Source organism: Panthera tigris, chromosome F2, assembly GCF_018350195.1.
Source record: "Panthera tigris isolate Pti1 chromosome F2, P.tigris_Pti1_mat1.1, whole genome shotgun sequence".
Classification (NCBI taxonomy): domain Eukaryota; kingdom Metazoa; phylum Chordata; class Mammalia; order Carnivora; family Felidae; genus Panthera; species Panthera tigris.
The window spans coordinates 66,309,205-66,335,842 of record NC_056676.1 but is presented as its reverse complement, the minus strand read 5'-3'; the positions used below and the strand labels follow the sequence as shown (position 1 = coordinate 66,335,842).

General features: G+C 41.0%; 1 protein-coding gene and 1 pseudogene across 1 annotated transcript in view; one reads left to right on the top strand and one right to left on the bottom strand.

Moving 5' to 3' along the window:
* FAM91A1 (family with sequence similarity 91 member A1) overlaps positions 1 to 16,386 on the bottom strand; it is a 43,487-nt gene extending 27,101 nt beyond the window's left edge. Inside the window, exons 1-9 of the mRNA XM_007076844.2 lie at positions 16,083 to 16,386; positions 11,071 to 11,155; positions 10,227 to 10,378; positions 8,546 to 8,603; positions 7,780 to 7,847; positions 7,099 to 7,212; positions 5,759 to 5,849; positions 5,358 to 5,420; positions 217 to 323 (exon numbers count right to left, since the gene is read on the bottom strand). Of these exons, the coding sequence (XP_007076906.2) occupies positions 217 to 323; positions 5,358 to 5,420; positions 5,759 to 5,849; positions 7,099 to 7,212; positions 7,780 to 7,847; positions 8,546 to 8,603; positions 10,227 to 10,378; positions 11,071 to 11,155; positions 16,083 to 16,154 (810 nt within the window). The 5' untranslated portion in view covers positions 16,155 to 16,386. The remainder of the gene's footprint in view (positions 1 to 216; positions 324 to 5,357; positions 5,421 to 5,758; positions 5,850 to 7,098; positions 7,213 to 7,779; positions 7,848 to 8,545; positions 8,604 to 10,226; positions 10,379 to 11,070; positions 11,156 to 16,082) is intronic.
* Positions 16,387 to 25,276: 8,890 nt separating this feature from the next.
* Positions 25,277 to 26,060, top strand: LOC102952130 (annotated as a pseudogene).
* Positions 26,061 to 26,638: the final 578 nt, after the last annotated feature.

Genomic DNA, 26,638 nt, shown 5'->3' with positions numbered 1-26,638 from the left:
AAGTTATTTGCCAAATTATGTTATTACTAAAAAAAAACTCAATATGTATATACAAAAAGTAACATAAGAACAGTGACGTAAGTATATTAATGGTCTATGCTCTACCATGTATAGATTCCAAAAACACTTTAACCATCATTAAATAACTTTACTTCACACAAAGATTATTTTATAATCTTGAGGCCAAGTCTTTCATCAAACACTGTTCATACTTACCTCTGCAACATTAGTATGCTCATCTATTGAAACAAATATCTTATAAAGTAGAGTTTCAAAATAATCACCTTGCACCCGATTCATTACAAAACCTTCAAGAGGAGGAACTAAAACAAAATAGACTTAGTTTAGTGATACAATTTTATAACATAAGAAAGCATAATTCAAATATCTACTCAAAAAGAAAAACCTCTACCTTAGAGATTGAATTCAGCTTTTGCTTTTATCCACTCCACAGCAAGTTTTCTAAAACCCCCAAAGTTAAGGACATTTACAACCCAGTCTACACAGAGGACTCTGACAGTAGAGCACAAATCCTACAGAGAGTTAATTTAACTTAATCCCATGGACCTCTCAGATTACTGAGGCAAAGGAAGTGCTGGAGGACACGAACTTGGTAGAAAGGCAGGGGCACTGGGGCTGCTTCCGCATGAGGAAGGCTGCAATGGGTGTGTTGTAATGCCCTGAGAGACAGCAGGGGTGACTAGGCTAAGGCAGAAAAGCAAAAGACTGAGAGACTATACAAAGACTGTACTGGCTGCCTTTCTCCCATCATCCCCGCTCCATGCTGAGAAGAGAAGAAATTCACCTGCACGACGGCCACTTTTACCAGCAATCACTAATTTATTCTTTGGGGCTTTCTTTCTATACCCTCTTCAGTGGCCTCAGTATTAAGAAGGGCAAGACCTTCTTCATCACAGGAGGCAGCCTAGCAGGTGCTGTTCACCTGAAAGTGGATTCATACTCATTTCTCTCCATCTCGTTGGTCCAGAAACTCTAATCCAATTTACTAGAGCACTCTGCCCAGCTGATAATAAAGAGGCACTATGCTTTCCTTTACCATTCTCCACTGTGCACGTTTCCCTTGAAAATATCCTGGGAAGGAAGAGTATTTAGGCCATCAAAGGACTTGGGGGTCCTGTGTCTCCTGGACCTAATACCATCTATTGCACCCAAAACCTAAATTATTCCTAACAAAGAGAAGTAAGACAAAACTTAAGTGGTCAAAACGAAGACATTGCAAAAAATCACAATGACAGATTATTCACTTTTTAGATCTGGCTCATGTCACTTTTTTTTTTTTTTTTAATGTTTATTTTTGAGAGAGACAGAGGCAGAGCTTGAGCAGGGGAGGGGCAGAGAGAGAGGGGGACACAGAATCCAAAGTAGGCCCCAGGCCCCTGAGCTGTCAGCACAGAGCCCAACGCGGGGCTTGAACTCACCGACCGTGAGATCATGACCCGAGCCGAAGTCGGATGCCCAACCGACTAAGCCACCCAGGCGCCCCTCGGGTCATTTTCTAATTTAGTGTTACCTATAGTTCTAGTCATCCAAGTACTTTTAAGGATCAATGGTTTCTCTTTTGAAATATTTTAGAAACCCCCTATTTGATATCCTTAACTCTTTTCCTACACTATCAGCTGTGTGGATAATAGCAAACATTTACTGAGCACATACTAAGTGCCAGACGACTTCCAGGTACTTGACACACACAATTTCATCTAATCCTCTTAACCTCATGAGTTGTCTAATACTATACCTCTGTATTTCAGAGACAAGAAACCAAGACACTTAAGAGGTTACAAACACACAATTTACATCTAGGTAAAGAGATACTGAATAGTCTCTAATACAAAGTTAAAAAAAAGTATGAATTACAACACACCATCTGCGTAAAACAAAAACCATACAAAAGAGGATATATGCATACATGCCTATGTGCTTAGCATACTTCTGGAAAGATAAACAAGAAATTTAAGAGAGCCACTGAGAGTGGCCACGGAGAGAGAAACTGTGTAGCCAGGCACAGGGGTCAGAAGCAGATGTTTTTATAATCTTTTATAAATTTAGAATATTATATCATAATATTGCCTACTCAAAAATATATTGAAAAAAATCAAGCTAACATACACAGAGAACAAACTGGTGGCTGCCAGAAATGAGAGGTGGAGGATGGGCGAAATGGGTAAAAGGAATAAGAAGGTTCAAAGTTCCAATTATAAAATAAGTAAGTCATGGAGATGTAACGTACAGCACAGCAACTATAGTTAACAATGCCACACTGCCTATCTCAAAGTTGCTAAAAGCGTAGATCTTAAAAGTTCTCACCACAAGAAAAAAGATTTCTGCTTTTATGAGTGGTGATGGATGTTACCCAGACTCATGATGATCATTTCACAATATAACTATCAACATTACAATTTATATCTGAAACTAACACAGTGTGTATGTCAATTATATCTCAATAAAGAAATAACAAAATAAAAATTTTAAACATGTTAATAAAAATTAATAAGTGTAAAGAAAAATACCTGAGAATAGCCTAGAAAGTTTAAAAAAAAAACTCACAAGGAAGGCCTGGCCGTAACTAATATATTTTTTAAATTTTTTTTAAGTGTATTATTTTTGAGAGAGATAGAGACCGTGCAAGTAGGTGAGGGGCAGAGACAGAGGGAGAGAAAGAGAATCCCAAGCAGGCTCCCCATTGTCAGCGCAGAGTCTGATGCAGGGATTGAACTCATGAACCGTAAGATCATGACCTGAGCCGAAACGAAGAGTCAGATGCTTAACCGACCAAGCCACTCAGGTGCCCCTGGCAATAACTAACATTAAAGATTATTCTGAGTCACTGTAATCAAAACAATATGGTATAAAAATAAAAACAGATCTGTGAAGACAAAAGACTATCCGAACTAGCTCCAGTGGAGAGGGGAATTCAATGTATGACAAAAGTTACATTTCCACCCCGTGGTAATGGGTTACTGAAAAAACAGTCCTGGAATTTACCCAAATGCTATTGGTTTTCCAAACAGAAAAAAACCAAGTTGGACCCTTATTTCACATCAAATACAAAAATAAGTTCCAACTACAGGTCTGAATTTGTATGACAAAAGTTTTTAAGAATTTTTAGACTATTTACATATATGTGCACATATATGTGTACATATATACACATACACACACACACATATACATACACATATATCTTAAAAGTACTCTATTCAAGCATAACAGAAATCTAGAATCTATAAGCAAAAGGGGAGACATAAATTGAGCAAGTATACAGTTTGATGAATGATGGACTAAACATATTTTAACAATAGACCCTTTAGGGGCACCTGAGTGGCTCAGTTAAGCGACCAACTTTGGCTCAGGTCATGACCTCGCGGTTTGTGAGTTGAAGCCCTGCATTGGGCTCTGTGCTGACAGCTCAGTGCGTGGAGTCAGCTTCAGATTCTGCGTCTCCCCCTCTCTCTGTCCCCTCACCCCCCCTCTTTTTCAAAAATAAACGTCAAAAAAATTTAAAAAATAGACCCTTTAGTGACTATTCAAAGTATTTGTCTCCCCCAATTTATTTGTTCCACCAACCACAGTGCTTGTTTTGTTGAAACACAGCAGAAATGCTTTCTCTGAAATCAACTGCAGGCATCTTTTGTGCTGAATTTGATGGCTTCCACGTTGTCAAACTGCTTTTCATAGGTTATTACAATTTGGTGAACATTCCATGTTCCACGGTGATAAGGAAGGTAAATTCAGCAGTAATAAGAGCCTGAGTCTGTCCGCACCAGCAAACATTGCTAGACAGTAGGTAAAGCATGGCAGAACCCATCACTGTAATAGAGTAGCCATCCACTTGGCCCTTCTGACTACATCTTTTAAATGCACTTAGTGCTAACGTGAGTCAATATTCAAACTATCAATCCACAGGGACTGAAATGAACTAATCAAAAACCTATCTTTTCAGGGGATTCTCAAATGAGTCAATATCAGTTGATTGACGACAGTAAAGACTAGAGTAATGCCTTCATATTTTCCCATAGTGACAGGAAACCACTACCAGCCCTGTCCTCCAGAAATCTCTTCCTTGTCAAAACCTTTCAAATTGTAAAACTAGTATTTTATTTGCTATAGCATCAATTATATAAACAAGAATTAGTATCTCATTACTTTTTGATTTTCTTTCCAAATTTAAAGAATTCATGTATGTACATGGTTCAAAATCCATTTATTAAAGAATCGCAAACACATGGTAACACAGATAAAGGTCAGGATACAATACAGCATGATAACCTGTAAAGATTCAACACTGACATGAGGGAGTATTTCTGCAATAAGCCCCTACCATCACTCAAAGTCATTCCCTGGAAATTTTTGACATTAATATTTGATTACACAAATATTAAGTATCTTAGTATGGTAAAAGATACCAACAAATAAGAACGACAGCTCAGGGGCGCCTAGGTGGCTCAGTCGGTTAAGCCTCCAACTCTGGATTTCGGCTCAGGTCACGATCTCACAGGTTTGTGAGTTCTGGCCCCACATCAGGCTCTGTGCTGACAGTGAGGAGCCTGCTTGGGATTCTCTCTCTCTGCCCCTCCTGTGTTCCCTCTCTCTCAAAATAGATAAATAAACTTAAAAAAAGAAAAAAAAAAGAACCATAGCTCAAAGATATGCTGGGAAACATAAAAACGTACCTGTAACACACAACCTAAATTTGTTAAAAAATCTAACCTATAGGAAAAAAGCTTCACTGTGTTCAAGGATGTTAAGCACATCACTACTACAGGAAAGAAAAAAAAAAAAAAAGAAAGAAAGAAAAAGAAAAATTATAAGCAACCTAAATAACCAGCAATAGGAGAATGTTCTAATAAACTGATACATCCATAAGGAAATACACAAGGGCCTTAATATTGGTTTAACTTAGGGAATGGATGAAGGATGAAGGGAGGAGTAGATAAAGACAAAAAAGATGACTTCAACATGACAAAATAAGACAGGTATGTGGAGTTAAAATAATAGCTATGATAGGACTGAACATCTGTAAAAACAGTTATGCACTGAACAAAGACTAAAAGGACATAAATTTACGAAAACATTAACCTGATTTAGGATGCGAGAAATTTATTTCAGACTTCCATTATTTTAACATAGCATGTACAATAACGTGAAGATAAAAAATAAGGAATTTAAATAAAACCACCACAATGTGTTACAACATAACAAAAGAGAAATGTCTTTCTTTGAAAGATTCTAACATCATAGATCCTAGATTATGTGTCTAATTTATTAGGGTGATACATGCAACGTGCAGCACCTAGTAACCATTCAAAAAACCCTGGAAAGTGTTAGCATATACTTACCTGCTATACAACTGTCATCAGATATGGGTACATCCAGATAAATAAATCCTTTGTTATATAAGCCTACAGAAGCAAAAGTAGCTGTTTTAGATGGAATACTAAACAACAGTAAATTTAAAAAGAAACCAAAATTGATTCCTGATTTTCTGCAAAGATTCTTACAACTGAATACTAGGTAAAGGAGAAAAAAAATAAGCAGAAGAGGAAAAGAATTAAAGTTTTCAAATCTGTTTCCTTCACATGCTCAGAACTACAAAATTAAAAACATTTTTTTACCTATGATTCATTTGTATAAATTTGTAGTGTATGTGAATAAAAGATTGAAAAAAATTACTATTAATTGTTGCTGGTTTAAAATTAGTTTTTATGTTGACAAAAGACCACTTCTACTAACCACTTACTATGTACTACATTGTAATCTAGTGATCCAGACAGCTGAGGGCCTGCATCGATGATCTTATCAATAGCACATTTCTCAGGCAAAGTGCATATCTAAGAAAAACAAAATAATTTCAATTAAATTCTGTCCAAATTAATTTATAAGTCTCTTGAAATCTCTTCATGTTTAAGACAAGGATTATCATGATGACTATTATATATGATTATATATTATCTATTATGTATGCTTATAAATATTAGGTGCCATTAGCTGAATGTACTACGTATTTTTTTTCTCTTATTGCTCTGGAATTCAGAAGAAAAATCTATGCACACAGCTGTCGATTAAGGTGCCAGAATATGCCACCAACAGAATCGAGGACAAATTATAAGCACCAATATTTGCTGATAAGCAGTAAGTGTTACCTAATAAATACCAATATTTAATCATCTTCTTTGAATGGGAATCAGATCCATTTGCTGATTCTGAACCTCTCAGATCACAAGTTTATTCAAATTCCACACGGCTATTATCAGCACAGGAAGTACATCACTATAGCTCTGTTCTCACACTGAAGCAAAATTCCTAAGCCTTCTGCTCACTGGATTTAATCTGTCCTCTGAAGTAAAATAAAATGTAAACTGAAAAAAAAGTCCACCTGCTCACTTCCATTTCTTCAACCACAGAGAGACATGACCTAGTCTCTAGGCCCTCTGGTCCACTGCCCTGCCCCTTTCCCTCTAAATTAGCATCTCTTCTACCATGCGTAAGGCTTATCTCCAATGCGGTCTGACCACCCCTTGATCTTGACACTATCCCCCATCAAAGCTCCTACCTCGTCAGCACAGCGCTTCAGCAGAGTGATCAAGAGCACAACTTCCATAGCAACTGCCTCACTTAAAATCCTGGACGTTCGCTACCACTGTGACTTGAGCCGTTACCTTATTTCTCCGTGCTCACTTTCCTCCTATGTGAAATGGAGTACGAATAATACACCACTCTGGGGTGTTGCAGGAATCACATGAGACGCTATAAAAGTGCTTGCAGGAGAGCTGGTGGAGCCGGCACACAGCAAGCGCCCGAGAAGTGTTGGCCGGCGTCATGGCAGCATCACATCACTTCACATGAAACTGCTAGTTAAAGTCCCCAGATTACTGTACGTGGACCAAGTCAAGTCTTCCTCATTATTAAAGAGTGTCTTTCAAACCCACCCATGTGCTACAGTCATTTAAAACTTTGAACTTAAGTTTAATTTTCTTCAGGAAAACCAAACAGTGTTACTTCTTAGAAAGATTACAGAACTATGATGAAGAATTACAATTTAAAACATAAAAGTCATGTCTAATTTCTAAAGGGACCTACCTTTATGTCATCTTCTGTGATATACCCAGCCTGCACCACCCACCAAGCCTCTATGGCAATTTCCACCGGCTTCACTGGCAAAAGATCACGAGCTGTTTTCCTTCTGAAAAATTTCTGCAACGGTACAAACATTTAAGAATTTGCAGTCAGCCTGAAATCACGACTTTCTTTTTTATTGATCACAGTGTAAGACTGTTTCCAACAGGCTAAATATCTTTTTAAATTCCCATGTTTTAAAATCTGAAGTACTCTAGATGTACTGAATAGAAAAAGTCATTCTTAAATTATTTCAAAGTAAATTACTTCAAAACACAAATCATTAAGTCTCGATCTAAATCCAGAAATTCAAAGGAAATCTAGGAGGTGAAAACAAATTTGAAAAATGTGTACTCATTTCAACCATTAAGTGAACAGTGGGAGTGGAATCAGCAGGTAAAAAGACCAGCAGAGCAAAATTGATTTTTAAGAATAAATGTTTTATTCCTTAAATGTTTTAATTCAGTAATCGCATCGGCATAACCTAGAGAATACCGAAGAGGTGTTTTTGGTATTATTTCTGTATTATGCATATTTTACTTGATCGAAGAAATTCAATTCATTATTTTTACCACTTAAAACAATTAATGAGACTGTATGATAAGGAGGAAGAAACGAAAAAGGAAGGAAAACAAGTTAACTCACTTTTGATGACCGACACTGATTCATCAGATCAATGTACTGGTTTCTTCCTATGCCAAGGAGCCTTAGACCTGAAAGAAAGCCTTTCCTTTAAAAACACGTAATGCATCTTAAAATGCCAGGACACTCAGGTCTTTTAGGAAAAAAACCCCTTGGCTTTTGTTCACCTTTGGTCACTGATTGATAATCAATATCAAATTAAAAGGAATTCTCAAACGAAATACAAAAGAAAACCCAAACTGGGAAAGATGAACTCAAGCTGACACTTGTGACAATGTCACATGGGCCAATTTTTACAGAGCAGAAGCCCTCCCGACTTCAGGAAGTCAGGACATCCTTCTCAGCAAAAGTTTCTTCCTACACAACAGAACTGTGTCACATGTCAGATACACACTTCCTTAAAATGAGCATAACACAGCAGGTTGTATTAGTAACAACCGTGTGTCAATGCTGCAAAACCACTGTGCACAAATATTCTTCCCTCATTCGGCACACAACACTGCCCAAGCATCAGGGAGAATTTCACTTTCTAGAAATACAGAGATTAGTCTCATTTTTCTCCTTCTACCACTCCAAAGTATTCCCCGTAGACATTTAGACTACATCTTACACTTGACTGGTATAAAACTGATAAAACTATCAACAGTGGTGCCTGCTGTTCCCATGTTTCAAGTGTTTTAGGTTAAAAACACACATGATGATACGGACTATAGCATGCACACAGAAAGACAGACTCTAATCATTATCTTCAGCATAATTAAATACTTACAGTCAGCAGCAGTAAAATTGGGCAAGGAATCATAACTTTTCTCACTGTTCATAATGTCCTTTCAAAAAAAAAAACAATTAAAAATCCTAAATGCAAAATATCCTTAGATAAAAATTTGCATAAATATGTATTACTACAGCCAAACAGAATAATAATTAATTATTGGCACGAAGCCCTGAGATTCGAGTTTGCAACCTAAACACGCATGCCACATTGTGGTACTCACTATGTGGTTCGAACCTAGTAACTGAAGATCGGACTTTCAGGTCTGGATTCTCACAGCACTCTCTATGAATCCCAAACATTTGCCCTGTAACCTCTGCCCTGTGGAAGCTGTGCCAGGAATACCGCATTTAGAGCTCTGGGCTCCAGCCTCTCCACACCTCACACCCAACCCTAGAGGCGTACCCCGAAACAAGGGGCGTGATGGCTCACAGCTCCATCAATATGCGTCTGACACATGCGCTACCAACCAAGATTTTAACCACTTAGTCATCTCTGCTCCTACGAGACCCAACCAGCAGCAGAGTTAAACGCAGTATCCAGCTTTTTTCAACTCCTGCCTGTTTCTCCAACAGCAAACCAACTGTTTACTGTGGAGATAGGGCCCATTTTCAGCCCAGCAGCTATACCCCATGGTGTAAGAACAGAAACCAGAGAGCAACAAGCACGTGGATGTAACCGAAAGCGGGTAACTGAGGAAAAACCTCCCTCTATTTTCTCTCCTAAACTTTGTGGTCAATACCAGCAAAATAATAAAGAGACAGCCATAACGATGCTACTTACTGATTAGCTACCGCCTCCATTATGCTGCCTTGGTTCTAGTGAAAAGGAACTGACAGAAACCTGGGCTGTCAGGCCTCAGTATTTCTCTAATGTTTCCTTCCGAATGGGGACGCGGGAGACGCAGGGCAGCATAAGTGCCCGTGAAGAAGGGGCTCGGGGAGAAAAGCAAAGGGAGATCTTGCAAAGGAAGCCCCATTGGAAAGGAACCTCACTGTTACTCGTAGGTTCCCAACTCCTTCAGTTCTAGGCTTCTCTCTGCTCTGGAAGCGGTGAGTGGGCCCAAAACAGCAGCACTCACATAAAATTAAGTAGCAAATGAATACTACATAAACATTGCCAGTCTTTACATACAGCTCACTTAAAAACAGTATATAACTGGTATTTAAAAAACTGCTTTTGGAGGAAGGCTAACATCTAAAAGTTAATAATAAAGGAAAGAAATTAGAGGCCGGGACTAGAAACATATTTCTGTTTCTGACACACGTATTGCATCATTAATTCTTTCTGTAGTCAGTGAAGAGTTAAATGCATTGTTTTTCTGAGCCCGGTGGTCAGTTCCATCAGCTGCATTTTCGACCTTCATCATGTGTCAAAAGCAGTCTGTTTTACAGAGACGCTGCTAACATAAATCATTAACGCTACAAGAGCACAAAGGGTCAACAAATGCCTTCGAGAACCCAGAAGAAAAACAGATACTCTTCCGCCGTGAACACCTGGAACTTCCAGCAGCTGCTTAGGTGAGTGTGGCGCAAGCGGTTAACTTGTTACGAACACTCCCCTCTCTGCTGTAAACTCAAGAATGATGGCCAATGTGGCGGAGATGTGCAGAGCCAGTCACTGTCGGCAGAGTCCCTGACAAGTAGCCCATGATGGCCCATGTATACTGCCAACTCACCTCCATGATCCCAGTATAATACGAAAAGGGTGTTATCCTCAGGCCCTTTACCATAATATCTGACAGATGGTAAGGGTACAGCATGAGATGATCGCGACTGTACTTGAGGAGCTCCTCATAGTATTTGCGCTCATCTTTCTTGACATGTTTAACTGGGGAAAGAGAAATTATCCAGTTTTTGTCAGGTGTCTTACACTTACATATAATTACAAATGCAATAGGAACTACTTCATAAACCAACCTTAATAAAAAATAAAAGCACAGTAGTTGGAAGAGAGCAAACGAAACACTCCAAGTTGGAACAAAGAAACAATCAGGCCACAGAGTGCGAGCAGGGGAGGGGCAGAGAGAGAAGGAGACACAGAATCTGAAGCAGGCTCCAGGCTCTGAGCTGTCAGCACAGGGCCCCATGTGGGCCCACAAACCGCAAAATCGTGACTTGAGCCGAAGACGGACATTCAACCAACTGAGCCACCCAGGCACCCCAGTACAGAGTTTCTTAGAGTCTGTACATGGAATACTTTCAGTACTGTGAAACATGTACTGAAAAGACAGGATGGGGCACCTGGGTGGCTCAGTTGGTTGAGCGCCCAACTTCGGCTCAGGTCACGATCTCCCAGTTCATGAGTCTGAGCCCCGCATATGGCTCTCTGTCAGGGCGGAGCCCACTTCGGATTCTCTGTCCCCCCCATTTCTGTCCCTCCCCCATTCGTGTGTGCTTTCTCCCTCTCTCTTTCAAAAATAAGTAAACATTAAAAAAGAAATTTTTTTAAAGATAGGATTAATGAAAATGGTAAATCAGCAATAGTCGTTTCCACCTCAATATAAAAATGTCTCTACTTACCTAAGTTATTTCTGTATCGTAACTGATTGCGGATACTGTACAGAACAACCTGCTTTTCATATTCTCTCTGTGAATTTCCAAGACTCTAAAAAAAATAAAATAAAAAATTCAAATAGTTTTAAAAATAGCCTCTGAACTAAACAACAGTACTTTTTCCTCATACAATTTCAAAACCACTCCCTCTAATTTTAATCCTCATACCTCTAATTTCCAGAACTGAATACAGAATATTTTCTTAAATGTTATTATACTAATTTTCATGCTATGACATTAGAGCAAAAATTCAATGTGTTTATTATTTTTAGCCTGCCTTCCTAAAGGACTTACTGAAATTACCTAAAGTGCTTATCAAATAAAAGAGCAGTCTGAGAGCCTATAACTTCATTAACAAAAAACTAAGTTCTATTTACAAAGACTTCTTTCCTGATTGTTCCTAATTCGTGCATTGAATAGACAGATGGATAAATGGACGGATGGCTTCATGCACCTACATTTTTCTAAAATGTAAGACTGTCAACAAAAGACCTTGTCTGCTAATTGTTTATAGCTGATGGCTATAATTATCAAAAATTAACATTTCTGGAGAATGTACATTTCAAATGTACCTCTAAATGATATAAGATAACTTCTTAAAAACATCATCTCCTTATGGCCTCATTAAAAAATATTTAGGGGCGCCTGGGTGGCTCAGTCTGTTGAATGTCCAACTCAACTTCAGCTCAGGTCATGTCTTGGGGTTTGTGAGACTGAGCCCCATGTTGGGCTCTATGCTGACAGCGTGGAACCTGCTTGGGATTTTCTCTCTCCCCTCTCTTTCTGCCTCTACCTACCCCCACTCGCATGCACGTGTGTGTGTGTGTGTGTGTGTGTGTGTGTGTGTGTGTGTGTCTGAAAATAAACATTAGAAAAAATCCAGACAATTTTAGAATTTTGATGTTTTTTAAAGAGCAAAAAACTTTCCCACTGTGCTTTAGTGTTTTAAGCTCAAAGATAGATTCTCATGAAAGCAAAGCATAAGTGTGTCTGATTACAGTCAACATTATATTCAATGTGCGACCATAAACTTAATTTAATATATGACTGCTATCCCCCTTCTAATTACTGGGTATGATCCTCCCAACACGCTGTAAAATAAAATTAGACATTACAGGAGACTAATGGCAAAAAGATCAGAAGATTCAGTTATTATACTTCCAACTCACAGGTTTGAAAGCTGAGGTAAACGTCCACACACACACACACACACACACACGCTTTCACCAAAGGCCATCTTACAAGACAGATAAAACTCATATTTAAATAAACCAGCACCTAACTGGACCCACTGGTGGGATGTATTTTAAGAAAAAGGTGATGTGAGAAAACTAACATCTCTCTTCCTTCATCTAAATTAATTAGTTTATCACAGGCTAAACCGTGACTCATTTTACTGCCTGAATATATGTGCTTAAATTGTTCCATTCTTCTTTAAAGTCACAAGTGGTTAGTAACAAAGTTTATTATCGAGAAACCGCTCCACATCCTCCACCCAGCACCAACGCCAGGGTCAGTAATTAAGATGTTGAGGGGAGTTAAACACTGGGCTTGCTGTGAAATTTGTAAAGGGTCTCCTCCAGCTCCGCTGTCACATAAGTCTCCTTCTCAAGGAACACAAAACACACACACAGAGCACCACTTTGCTAGAATCTCAGCAACCTCAACATGAGGTTTTGCGCTTCTGTTTTAAAATAAATCTCTTCATTTATCATGACTTACAAGCATTTTCTCTTTCTAACTTCATCCCTGGTAACTCGAGAACAAAGAGTGTAATCACGCCGCTCAAAATGGAAGGGTCTGTTATTTCTAAGCTAGTTAGAGAATACAGTGTTTAAATGCCTAAGCCTCTGTGCCAGGCATTCAAAGTAATGACTGGTCCTGATCAATCAATACATATGTGTACCCACAGATATCTAAAAACTACATTAAAAGTTGATTTTATTCTTCACTACCCATATACATAAAATATAATTGCTTTGTTCACAAAGATTCTTTGGCTTCCCTCCCACTCCTACCCCAAATTTCCCACCATTCGCATACTAAAACACTGTTACCACTACAGGAGGCAAACTAAAAGAAAGGTCATTTTACTCTGAGATGCGCTGACCCTGCAGAAATACTGACCAGATCTGACAAATGAAGCTGAGCTGCATATAATGGGAACTATAACAGATTAAAGAGTGACATAGGTAATGGTTATAAAATACCCACTGTGCACCAGATTTCGCTAAAAGCATAAGGAATTTTTTTCTACGGACTTTTCTCCTACAAACCCCAATCACACACGCACACCCCCCCAAAAATACACCAAATCTTTAACTGACCTTTCACACATGACACAGAACCTCATAAGACTTCCCTTAAAACACCTATAAATTGTTTTTGAATCATGAATACAAAATACTGATAAACTACAGAAATATCCTGAAATAATGGCGTTATCTATAACTTTTTAATGTACTTTTTAAGCTTTTGTATAGCCATATCACATAAAAACATTTCATCCCACCCATATAAAAACTAATGGCTTTACACACATTTTTTAAAAATCTGAAATCACCTTCTGGCTTGACATACCTTTTTTAAAAAAATCTGAAATCACCTTCCCCCAGTTTTCAGAAGTGGGAAATGAGTCATTTCCAAATTAAACTCATCAAAGCTTACTGGAAATGCTATCAAACTACTTAGTATTATAATGGCAAAAAACAAATTCTTTCCATACAAGGACTACTTCCCACTTTGAAAGTGACTGAGCTTTAGCTCCCTGAAAAGAAATCTCAGACTGATACCATCACTCATTCACTCCAAAAATGTTTACTAAAAGCCAACCACATGATAGGTGCTCAAAATGCAAAAGCAAAAAACAAGTAACGTATGCAGCAAATGCAACACAGTGGGGTCAGTGCTGTGGGTGAGAAACACGGCGCTGTGGAGAATCAACTGCTCCGCATGTAGAAAGTCAGGGAAACCTCCCTGGAGAGTTCTGACATTCAAGAAGCTACAAGTAATCTCTAGGAGGAGACAGGTAGTGCAGGACTGAGCTGGCATTTAGAAATCTCGCTCCGGTGTAATGTGAGGAATGAATGGGAGAGAGTCCCATCCTGCGGACAAGAGACCAAGGAGAAAGGTGATGTAGTAATCAAAGGCCGAGCTTGACCTAGGCCAACAGTGGCATGGCCACATGAAGTCCAAGGAAGCAACATGTACAGATGGGTTTTCCAACACCTTCTATAAGCGGAAGCTCCTTCTAAGCTAAAATGGCTACTCTTTTTTAAGTGATCTTACCAAAACTAATTTTAATTTAATGTCACATCTGTACCTAATTATAACTCTGATCTGTGATTATTTTTAATAGTCATGACTAAGTATTAGATATGCTTTTGCCAATACAAATTTAGATCAATTATTCATGCTGAACATAATCGAATCATCCATCTTTCTTCCATTATGCTACATTTATTTCTGTGAAAAGAAGAGTAAAGATGGAAACAAAGAAAAAGATTGTTGGTTCCTCCAGTTGTCTTTGGATACACCACAAAACCCTAAAGAACAAAAGTACCAAAGCCCTCATTCAAGCTTAACAAGAGAAATTTACTCAAGTTTAGAGCTTTGTTCTTTCAAGTCAAGATAAGTGCCACATGGGCAGCCACTGACAACCAAGAATTCCTCCTCTGTCTTTCTACCTTCTAGTTTTTTTGGGTATCTCACAGTGAAAGCACTTTCCCTGCCACATGACGCATCACCAGAACCTTAAACTATTCATTTCTTAGAACTAAGCCCCCAAGCTGAGGGAAAAAGCAAATAATCCTTATACCATCACCACCACCACCCGAAACTCCGATTATAACTCCCCAGCACCAATGGAAACCAGAATTTCACTCTCAACCAAGTGGAATGGGAGGAAACCTGAAGGTCAATCGATGGTCTATGGTCTGAGAAACAGTGCTTTATAGGCAGCATGTATCACTACCTTCCTAAGATTCACCACCACCTGCTGTATTAGGCTCTCGTTCATTTATTTGTTTACTGTCTTTCTTTACTAAAATGTAAGAGCCATGAAAACAGGGTCTCCGTCTTGTTGACTGGTGCAAATTAACCACCAGCACCTACAAGAAGGCACAGTGTGCAGGTGTTCAATTACTACTATCTGTTGAGCACCGAACAGAAATGGCACTCAAGCAGTTGAGAATTAACCCTCAGAAGAAAACCTCCTGTCAGTCTCTTGTTGCAACATCTCTAATAAACCTATCTTGCCTAGAGGACAAAGTCCCACAAAACCAAGTACGAAAGCCCCTTCAAAATCTGGCCCTGCCTGCTTTTCCAGATTCATCTGCTACAACCTCCACGCACTCACAAAATCCCACCTCCGAACACCAATATACCCACAACTCCACCTCCCGTGATACTAAGTTGCTAGCTACTCTCAGAACACGCTCTTTCACTCGTGCGAGCCTCGTAAAACAACTTTCCCACTTCCCGGAAAATCTTATTTCCTCTTATCTCTCATTCGTCCTCTAAGGCCCAATTTCAATGCCTCCACCACACAGCCTCCAGACACTCCCTGGACAATTTCTTACTCCCTCCTCTGTGTGCCCACATATACTATAATACAAGTACGTATGAGCTGCTATCATTCTGTAACGTATTTATTTAACGTTCGTCTATTCCCCACCATCCTAAAGTTCTGGAGGTCAAGAACCGTATTAAGCAGATTTCGCAAGCGCCTAGCCCAGTGCCTAGTTTAAAGGAGGCTGCGGGCCAAAGGTGCCAGGCGAGTCCATCCCTTTTAGCAACGGCCCCATCCTGCCCCTGTGGCCCCAGAGCCGTCCCTCCCTAACCCTTGACCTGCAGGTCGATTTCCCCGAGACCGAGGCGGGGGAAGGGCGGGATTCGGCCTCGAGGAGCAGCGCCGGCCCCGCGGGCACGGCGAGCAGGTGACGGCAGGGCGGGGCCCGGGTCCCAGGTTCCGGCCGTACCTGCCTCACGTTGGCCGGCAACTTGCTCCAGGGGTAGTTGTGCCGGATGTGGAACTCCACGTCTATATTCATGATGCCGGGAGCCCGGGCCGGCAGCGGCGACCGCAGCTGGAACGACACCTCCCGCCTGCCCGCCCTCGGCCTGTCGGGGAGCCCGCGGGAGGCCTCGCGCCTCACACTGCGGAGAGCCGGGGCTGCCCCATGGCCAGGGCTCCCGACAGCTCCGCGCTGCCGGGCCACGGGGCACAGGAGCAGCGGTGACCCGCGCCAGGAGCGCCTCTGCAGCTCCAAGTTTCTTCCTAGTTTCGGCCCGCCGGAAATGGCTCTGGACTTGCGTCACTTCCGCCCACTGGCGCGAGGCCGGAGGGGCGGGGCGCCGAAAGGCCGCCTGCCCCGCCCCCTGCCCTCTGTGGGGCGGGGCAAGAAGGTGGTAAGGAAAAAGTAAGGGGTAACCGCCCCCAACCCACGTGCTTGGCTCAGGCTGTCAGTCTCCGGATGAATTGAGATACATTCCTGGGTCTGCATTGCCATTGGATGTCTTCATTTCCCCAGTGTGTGAACCCAGGTAGCTCCAGTTTCAGGCACAGGGATAAGCTGAGAATGATGGGCTTGGGGAGGGAGTCATAGCTGGCTTCAAATAATGAAAGAGCAGTGAGCTCCTCCCCACCCCATTGCCAACCCTGAGGAATCTCTTCAGTCAATGAATGGTGTTGGGAAAACTGGGAGAGCCGCATGCAAAAGAATGAAACTGGACTAGTGTACACCATACACAAAAACAAATTCAACGTTGATTAAAGACTGCTAGACGCAAAACCATAAGACGTGGGCAGTAAGGTTTTTGACATCAGTCTTAGCAGTATTTTTTTTGGACCGGTCTCTTCAGGCAAGGGCAGGAAAAGCTAAAATAAACTAATGGGATTACATCAAACTAAAAGCTTCTGCACAGCAAAGGAAACCATCAACAAAACTAAAAGGCAGCCTACTGAATGGGAGGAGATATTTGCAAATCATACATCCAATAAAGGGTTAATGTCCAAACTATATAAAGAACTTATACAACTTTGTATGTTTTTAAAAATCTGATTAAAAAATGGGCAGAGGACTTGAATAGACGTTTTTCCAAAGAAGACATACACATGGCCAACAGGCACATGAAAAAAGGCCCAGTACCACTAATCATCAGGGAAATGCAAATCAAAACCACACTGAGATATCAATGCACATCTATCAGATTGGCTTTTATCAAAAAGACAATAACAAGTGTTAGTGAGGATGTGGAGGAAAAGGAGCCCTAGCTTGTGGGAATGTAAATTGTTGCGGCCACAGTGGAAAACAATATGGAGGTTCCTCAAAGAATTAAAAACGGAACTACCGTGCAATCCAGCAATTTCGGGGTATTTATCTGAAGAAAATAACGGCACTAATTCAAAGAGATACATACATCCCAATGTTCACTGCAGCATTATTTACAACAGCCCACATATGGAATATTACTCAGCCATAAAAAGAAGGAAATCTTGCCATTTGTGACAACATGGATGGAGTTAGAGGGTACTATAATTACCTAATAATAAGTTAGAGAAAGACAAATGCCATATGATTTCACTTGTATGTGAAATCTAAAAACAAAACAAATGAACAAATAAGACAAAACAGAATCAGACTCATAGGTCCAGGTAACTGTTGGTTACCAGAAGGAGGAAGTTGGTGGGGGCAGGCAAATTAGATGAAGGAGATTAAGAGTTAGAAACTTACAGTCAGAAAATAAGTAAATCAGGGATATAATGTACAGCATATGGAATATTGTCAACAATATCATAATAACTTTGTATTGTGACAATGGTAACTAGATTTATTATCATTTTGTAATGTATAAAAATATTGAATCACTATGTTGTACCCCTGAAACTCATAAGCTATTGTATGTCAATTATGCTTCAATAGAAAACATTTAATCTAATTATAATTGCATTAAAACTTCTTAACTTTCTATTCTTACAGCCCACAACCATTGTTAGAAACATGCAAAATAAAGAGAGAGAGAAATTACCTATTCTTAAAGTCTTCTAAAATGTCCAGATTTCTTCATGTGCACATTATTGGGAACTCCTCATGGGTACGACAAGTAATGCTAAACATAAATCCCCATATTCTTTAATTATGGAAATTAAATTATAACATAGCACATGTAATCAATATATTTAAATGCTATAAACTTTATTTTTTTTTTAATTTTTTTTTAACGTTTATTTATTTTTGAGACAGAGACAGAGCATGAACAGGGGAGGGGCAGAGAGAGAGGGAGACACAGAATCTGAAACAGGCTCCAGGCTCTGAGCTGTCAGCACAGAGCCCAACGTGGGGCTCGAACCCACGAACCGTGAGATCATGACCTGAGCCGAAGTCGGACGCTTAACCGACCAAGCCACCCAGGCGCCCCTTAAATGCTATACACTTTAGTTAAGTCTTCTGAGAAATTTGATCTCTTGCAATTAGTGAGAAAATATTTTAAGAAAGCGAGAGTTCAGAAATACAACATTTATTTTGAAACAAACCCAGATCTATTCCCTATTTTAAAATACGAATGTGAAAAATCCCACAGCAGCAGACCCCCTTCTCCCAGCAGTCAGTGAAGCTGAGGACAGGTAATCCGGCTCAGAGGGAACATGGACTCTCCCATGGACCACACTCCTGACTCTTTCCTACCACCTCTGTCACGGAGACTATCAGTTGTGAAAATATCCCACTTGCACTGTATTTATTTTGGAGTGGAGAAATATTTCTGTATCATTATGTGTTGAAAGTTGAAAAGACAAGAAAAACACTGAAAGACTCAGCTGTCCATCTTCTCTCGCATTTTACACTTTAGAAACACGAAGACATTTGCCATTGCCTCAATATGCCAAATACAATAACCCCTCTCTTGTGTGCGTCCCCCTACTTGATTTACATTGAAAACTTCTCATCCTGACACTGTGAACAGAGTACTAAAGAATCAAGAAGCAAGGCTGGAGAAGCAGGAAGGGGCAAGAAAAATGTGGGACCATTTTTCTCTACGTTAGGGAGTTTCTAGGATTTTTCCTCCGCAAATGTTGGACAGCAACTGAGAGTTACAAGTCTGTTTTAGAGAGAGGCAGAGTCATAGAGCCTGTGAACGATTTATATTCTATATTTATCTATAATATCGGAAATGACACATTTCTGCTATCTGAAGTCAGTCTGCGTTTAGAACATGTCTGGTGTGGAAATGAACATTCCACACAATTAAAACGCTGAACTATTGTAATAGTTAAAGTGCCCACTAGGGGCTGATCTCACACAACATTTCTATACCTAAAACCTGCAAATTCTTCACTTCCTTTTTTATTGACTTTTACCCAAACCAATCTCTCAGGCCTGAAAGTCCTTTAAGTTTTTCATTTACTGGAGCTTTTCTCCCATATCTGATAGCACCAAATGTTGTCAGTTTTTCCTTGGAAATTGATGCAGTGAGGACTGTGGGGCAGTGGTCCAACTGAGGTTTGCACAATCTCAAGGGCACCCCTGAGCCTCAAGTTTTCTGCTTCGTGGTAGGCCAGGGAGACAAGAAAATCCATCAGCTACAAAGCATGGTTTATCCTTAATTGAAAGTATTTTCATGGTATCCATGATGAGGAGTAAAATTACATTTTGAGTGAATAGGATTTGTGAATTGGTATCAAATTCTTTTATTTATTTATTTATTTATTTATTTATCATCTATCTATTTTTGAGAGAAAGCACAAGCGCTTATAAGCTTGGGGAGGAGGGGGGGTGGTCAGAGGAAGAGGGAGAGAGAGAATCCCAAGCAGGCTCCACGCTGTCAGCACAGAGCCCAATGCAGGCACAAACTCACAAACTGTGAGATCATGAGCCGAAATCAAGAGTCTGAGGCTTAACTGACTGAGCCACCCAGATGCCCCTCAACTGTATCTTTTTAAAAAGGTGGCACTCGCTGGAAAAATAAAGAGGTCAAAGGGAGGAAGTCATGAAAGCCTATGAAAGTGAGAAGCCATCTGGAGAGCTCATTTTTTGTCCCCTTTACTTCATCAAATAAGTTCATTTACATATGTGGGTAAGATACGGAATACAAGTTTTTAAATGCCAGATTTTGTGTTTTTTCAATGAAGGGAAGGGAGTAGTCTTAGGAGCATGAGCATGACCTGAGAAGTGTTTAAAATTACCAATGTCCGGGCCTCACACCAGATCAATCCTATCAGAATTCCTCAGTTGGAGCCCAAATGATTCAACGGACAGCAAAGGTTGGTAACCACTTATCAGGGCTTTTCGGGCTTCAGGTAATCAATAAGCAATTTGTTGAATTTATAAAATGAGGAGAAGAACAAAGATGACATCTAACACACATTCTAACTCTACAACACAATAATTCCATGACCAGCCAAAATAATTTACTTTGCATATGCAAAAAAATTCTCCCAGTCTGCCCCAGGCTTTTTTGTAAACAAATACACACAAGCATCTGTTCCACATTCATATAGACTAAGGACGTAATTTCTCTCGATAATGTTGGGAGAGCCCTGAGAGAAATAAAGAATTACACACTCTTGGACTAATGGAAATTATCTGAGTTTGTGTTACACCCGGGTCCATCTCAGATAGTTTTAGTTTATTTGGGTGTATTGTCACAGTGGCTTAGAACTTGGCTGAGATGAAGTATTTTTTGTTTCCTTTTACATTAGGTCATCCAAATTTTATACCTTTAGCCACATGTAATCTCTTGACTGTCTAACAATAAAGAAGAGTTTATGTACTAGTGTAAACTGTGATCAGGGATTAAATTCACATATGGTGGAACTGCTTCATGACCGAGATAGATACCTTCCTGGGTACATCTCCAACTGATCCCAGAACAATGTAAATCATCTATTTCTTGGCCCAGGTCTTTGTAAACATTTGTTCTCTCACTTTGCAGAAATGTGGAATTCTCTTTTCTTTTAGAATTCGTGAAGATATAGTTAAATGTAGTTAGTGACATGTCTTCTTAGACTTGGTATAGATTTAATGCATAGTGATTTTCTTTTTCTTTCTTTCTTCTTTTTTTTTTTTTTTAATAGGAAGCCAACTGAACCATGTACCCGGTAAAAGGTAAAAGGTAGGCCCAAGAAAGCAAACGTCAGGGGAAAAAAATCAATTAAAAGGCCAACATCATCCATTTGCCTTTGAGAAGATAAGGATTACTACAAAGAAAGGGAAAGAGTCAAGGTTCACCATTGGAAATAAAAAGTAGGATTTTTGAGTGAGCAAGACAGTAGTAGTCTTGGAAGCTAGGCTTGGTTGAGAAAGGTTTTTTAAATTATTTTAGTTCCCACTGGCATATCTTGAGGAAAAACAGAAGGGGAAGATGAACTCTTCAAGGTAGAGTATTTCCGGAAGAGTCACCCCACCCCCTCCCCCTCCCACCCCAGGGAGATGACTGGACTTAAACAGAAAGAGGTTGATTTAAGAGCATCTTAATTAGTAGATTTAAGGCCCCACTCCCCACCCCTAACACTACCCAGTGGGGTGAGGATGTGAAGATAATAAAATCCATCTTCAAAAATAAAACAGCTACATTTTTGTTGTCTGTAAAGTCACGTGTGAACATTTTCACCTCCCAAACACCTGCCAGCTTTAATCCGAGCCATGATTTACTTTCTGCACATGGAGGATAAGAAGGAGCAAGGCTGAGCTGGAGGGACTGTCCCTCACTATCTGCCTTCCAAGATAGTATCAGTAGCCACATATTAGGATCCCAGGTAGTAAACAACAGCAGGGTTTGTCAAGAGGGGAAGCATGGCAGGTTCCATGGGCCACTGAGAAAGTGGGATGGCTGAGAAGGCCCAAACTGTGACTTACCAATGGCCTGTATCTAAGGGAACTATGAGAGTCCTTTGAGGGATTAAGTTCCTGTGGCAGACAGGTTGTCTAGGCAGACAACCCTGACCGGGGCTAAAAGAGTATAGAGGGCAAGATTGCTTCATGGATTCGATCAATGGAATTAACATGAAAGACTGCAATTAATTCCCGAGTGTCAAAGAAACACAGAGCAAACAACAACTGGGACTAAAGAAAATCCCAGAGGAAAATCTCTCACTCTGTACATCAGGGAGAAAGATGGGAAGATTCTCCGCCTGGATCTCACCACCCTCCTGATTCTTGCAGCCCAACAACAGAAATAGAGTTAGTAATTGATTTTTGTCCCACTGCCAAATATTGATTTCCGATTCTGGAGAAATCTTAATTTAACAAAAGGATACATTCTTTCAAGAAAAATTTGCCAAGTGCTTTCTATGTGCAAAGAACTATGATAACTATTTGGGAATAGAGATGAATAAAGCATGATCCTCTCCCTTAAGTGATTTACAGTTTTGTAGGGTTGAGAATCCAGGTTCTTAATTTGATGAAACCAAAGTAGAATACAATGATGACTATAAGACAATAAAGGGTCTAGTGGAAGAAAGTGGCTCTTCTGATTAAGGATTCTGGAGGCAATCACAGAGGAGGTAGTGTTTTTGCCTGAATAGATCCTAAGGGATTGGAGGGGAAGGTGTTTGGGCTGGCAAGAAATGGTATGGAAGATGCCATGGAGGCCAGAACACGCTAAAATAAAAAGGATTGAGTGATGCTCTTGTTAGACCCTGGTGACCAGAAAACCTCACTTGAGGGAAGAGCTGTCTTTCTTTAGCTCTTCAGTGTTTTATGCTATATTAATATATCACGATCGTAATACTGATCTTTGTATTGAAAATACTAGTAAACAAAAAAACCACAAAAACTCAATAAATAAATAAAATACTAATAAACAAATGGACCTAGTTTATAATCTGTCCCATTTTTACAGAGATCCCCCCTCAAAGAATTTCTAACACCCAGTCAAAGAAAGAAATGTGTAAAGAGATTGAGATCACTTGTAGTTTCCTGCCAAGTATAATGCCACTGGATTCTAGAAAAATAAGAAGCTGGCTGTTCATTTTGTAAGTAAACCACACAGGTTTATCACATACGGCATTAAAAGGATGATAACTGGTACAAGCTGGTACTGCATATTTCTGATATGAGAAGGTAGACACACCTGCAAATAACAAACAATGACACGATATCGTGCAACAACACCCAGGAGAACATACCAGAACTGCTTAGTCACCTCATTTCATCCTGTGGGTATTATCTCCTCACTGGGATACTTCAGAATTCTCAAGACCAGAAGTTCTCAGCCAGGGGGCCATTTGTGCCCCCAGGGAAGATCTGGCAATTTCTGGTTGTCACAACTGGAGATGATGCCACTGACCTTTGGTGGGTAGAGGCCTGGAATGCTTTCCTAAAATCCATAGGTGAGCCCCTCCCCCATACACACACAGAAAGAATTATCTGGCCCAAAATGTCAATAATGTCAACATTGAGAACTGTCCCCTAGACTACAAACCACTTGGAACAAAAACGAGTACTCTAGGGGCACCTGGGTGACAATGTTTTTTTGTGTTCCACATAAGATCCACATAAGATCACTGGGAGACGTTCCATTCTTCGAGAGCCAACCCCTCTCTAGTAGACTTTTATCATTCATTTGACTGTTGAATGTCTAAACATTACGGATCTTACTTAGAGGCAGAGCCCGCCTCCTATCAGAGGAGCTATAAATGCCAAATATTCTCCTTCTCAGCTGCCTTTGCAGCTAAGGTGTGAGCATGAGCCTTCAGCTTCAACATTCAGACGTGCTCCTGTCTGGGTCTGAATCAGCAGCTGGTGACCAAAAGAAGAAGGCATGGGGTCCATGGGCTCAGTCTCAACAACATGAGCTCTCATGGCTCCAGGTGCATCCAGCCCTGGGAGGTTAAGGGGGCAGAAATGTTCTCACTACTTCAAGTGACCCAGTAGTAAGTGAATGCCCAGAATTGCAGACTTAAATGCTAGAAGAACTTCCAAGACGAATGTGGAAGAGAAACGTAAGCCCAGTCAGGGGGTAGTGAGGACCCTGTCAGCCTGAACATCTGCACTTCACCTAACAAAGGCACCTGCTGATCAGATCCATGTGGGGATACAAACCCTGTGCTATCTGGTCTGATTTTTCAAGGGAAACAGGAATTTAGAGTTTTGTGTGAATCTGATGGGCAACCCATTCAAATTAGACAATAACCCATGGTGTGGGCAACACTGATGGGGACATGCCTATCAGTCAGCTTCATTTGTCAGGCCACTGTATGCAAACTCCAGGGTATTCCTAAATGCTCTCACCTCTTACTGTGTCCTCAGTGGAAGATTTAACTGAGAGAGCAGTTAAAGCAGCCTGTCTCTACTCCTGCAAAATCAGTAATAATACTATTAATTATAAACATTATTAAGTAGCAGTAACAATAATAAATAATCAATATTAGTAAGACTTCAGAACTTCCAGATTTTTTTGCTAGCCTTCCAAGGAGAAACTTTAGTCCCTGAGTATAACACAATTCCATGTCTCTGTCGTTTTGCTCGCGTTGTTTCATCCTCCTTTATTAACCCCACTTTGCCCAATGATACCCTACTTTTCCTTCTAAACTCTGTTCAAGGGTTACCTCCTTCTGGAGGCCTTCCCTGATTTCCTCTCCCTTTCCTTCCTCCCCTACTCATTCACCTTAGGTTAGGTCCCCCCATAGCACCAAGGGATAGGATAATATTCCAGACCTTTAAAAGACAATGTCTTAGCCCCAATTCTATAGCAAACAGGTGAATACAGTGCATGCTAACACTTTATTGGGAGTACAATCCCAGGGCACTGAGAGTACAAGAGAAACAACATAAGGCAGGAAAGGCCAGAAAGCAAATATAAGGAACTGTGTTCCTTCAACAGGCCCACAGCTTCTCAAGGAAACACAGTGAGTTGCTTAGTCCTGTGTGATGCCTCTCAAGAAGCAATATGAAACGACTGTACCTCAAAACAGTTACTGTGGGGCAGAGCGGTGAAGAATCTGTTAGCTCCTTCCTGTCTTCAGCCTCCCATTGGTCGAAAGCGGAACCAGGAAATAGTGACTCTCCCAAGCCAGGAGTGTTGGAGCTTGCCGGAGCTGGGGCTGGGGCTGGGGCTGGGGCGGGGCGAGTGGGGGGCGGGGCGGGGGCGGGGCTGGGGCTGGGCCCGCCCAAGGGCACTGGGGCTGCAGTGAGCGCCATGTATGCTGTCCACTTCCTAGCAGGCTGCAGGCACCATGGGCCAGCACAACATCACCTCTTCCAAGACCATGCTGGTGTTTCTCAACCTCATCTTCGGGGGGGGGGGGGGGGGGGGGCAGCTGGCATTTTATGCTACACGGGAGGCTATGTCTTTATCACCTCCAAGGACTACAACCGGACCGTTTCTTTGAAGATGTGAACTCTCTCATCCCCGCCGTAGTGATCATAGCTGTAGGAGCCCTGCTCGTCATTATTGGGTTCATTGGCTCGCGGGTCACGATCCGAGAAAGCCATGCGGACTCGCCACGTTTGTCATCAACCTACTCTTGGTTTTGTCACAGAAGTTGTTGTAGTGGTTTGGGGATACGTTTACAGAGCAAAGGTGAAAAATGAGGTTGACTGCAGCATTCATAAGGCTTACAGTGGAACCAACCCCAGTGGCACTAGCCCGGCTGCTGATCACGTACAGAGATAGCTGCACTCTTGTGGAATTCACAACTATTCAGACTGCGACAATCCAGACCGGTTCAAGGAAACCAAAAACCAGAGTGTCCCTCTTAGCTGTGCAGAGAGACCACCAGCAGCTCCAACGGTCTGGCCCACCGCTCCGACCTCTACGCCGAGGGATGCGAGGCTCTGGTTGTGAAGGAGCTACGAGAAATCATGATGCGTATCATCTGGGTCGTGCGGGCATTTGCAGCTATTCAGCTGCTGGGCGTGCTGTGTGCATGCATCAGATTGTGAAGGACGAGTAGAGATCCTGCTTCTGAGCTCCCCATCACCGGCGAAACCTCTGCCTGGTGCAAAGTGCAAGCCTGAGCTTTTAAGTCTTGTTGTTCTGATTTGGAAGGTGAATTGAGCAGGTCTACTGCTGTTGGCCTCCTGAGTTCATTTAGTTAAAGCTCAGGCACACAGGTGTTGGACAGATCAGCATGGCTCTACATGTGCCCACCTACACCCCCCCCACCACCACCTATGACTTTCTTTCCCCTATTCTAGCTGACTCTCCATGTCCCTAAGTTTTTTTGGGTTTTTTTTGTTTTTTTGTTTTTTTAACCTGAATTTTTTTTTATTATGTGAAATTTATTGTCAAATTAGTTTCCATACAACACCCAGTGCTCATCCCAAAAGATGCCCTCTTCAATGCCCATCACCTCCCCTCCCCTCCCTCCCACCCCCCATCAACCCTCAGTTTTTTCTCAGTTTTGAAGAGTCTCTTATGGTTTGGCTCCCTCCCTCTCTAACCTTTTCTTTTTCCTTCCCCTCCCCCATGGTCTTCTGTTAAGTTTCTCAGGATCCACATAAGAGTGAAAACATGTGGTATCTGTCTTTCTCTGTATGGCTTATTTCACTTAGCATCACACTCTCCAGTTCCATCCACGTTGCTACAAAGGACC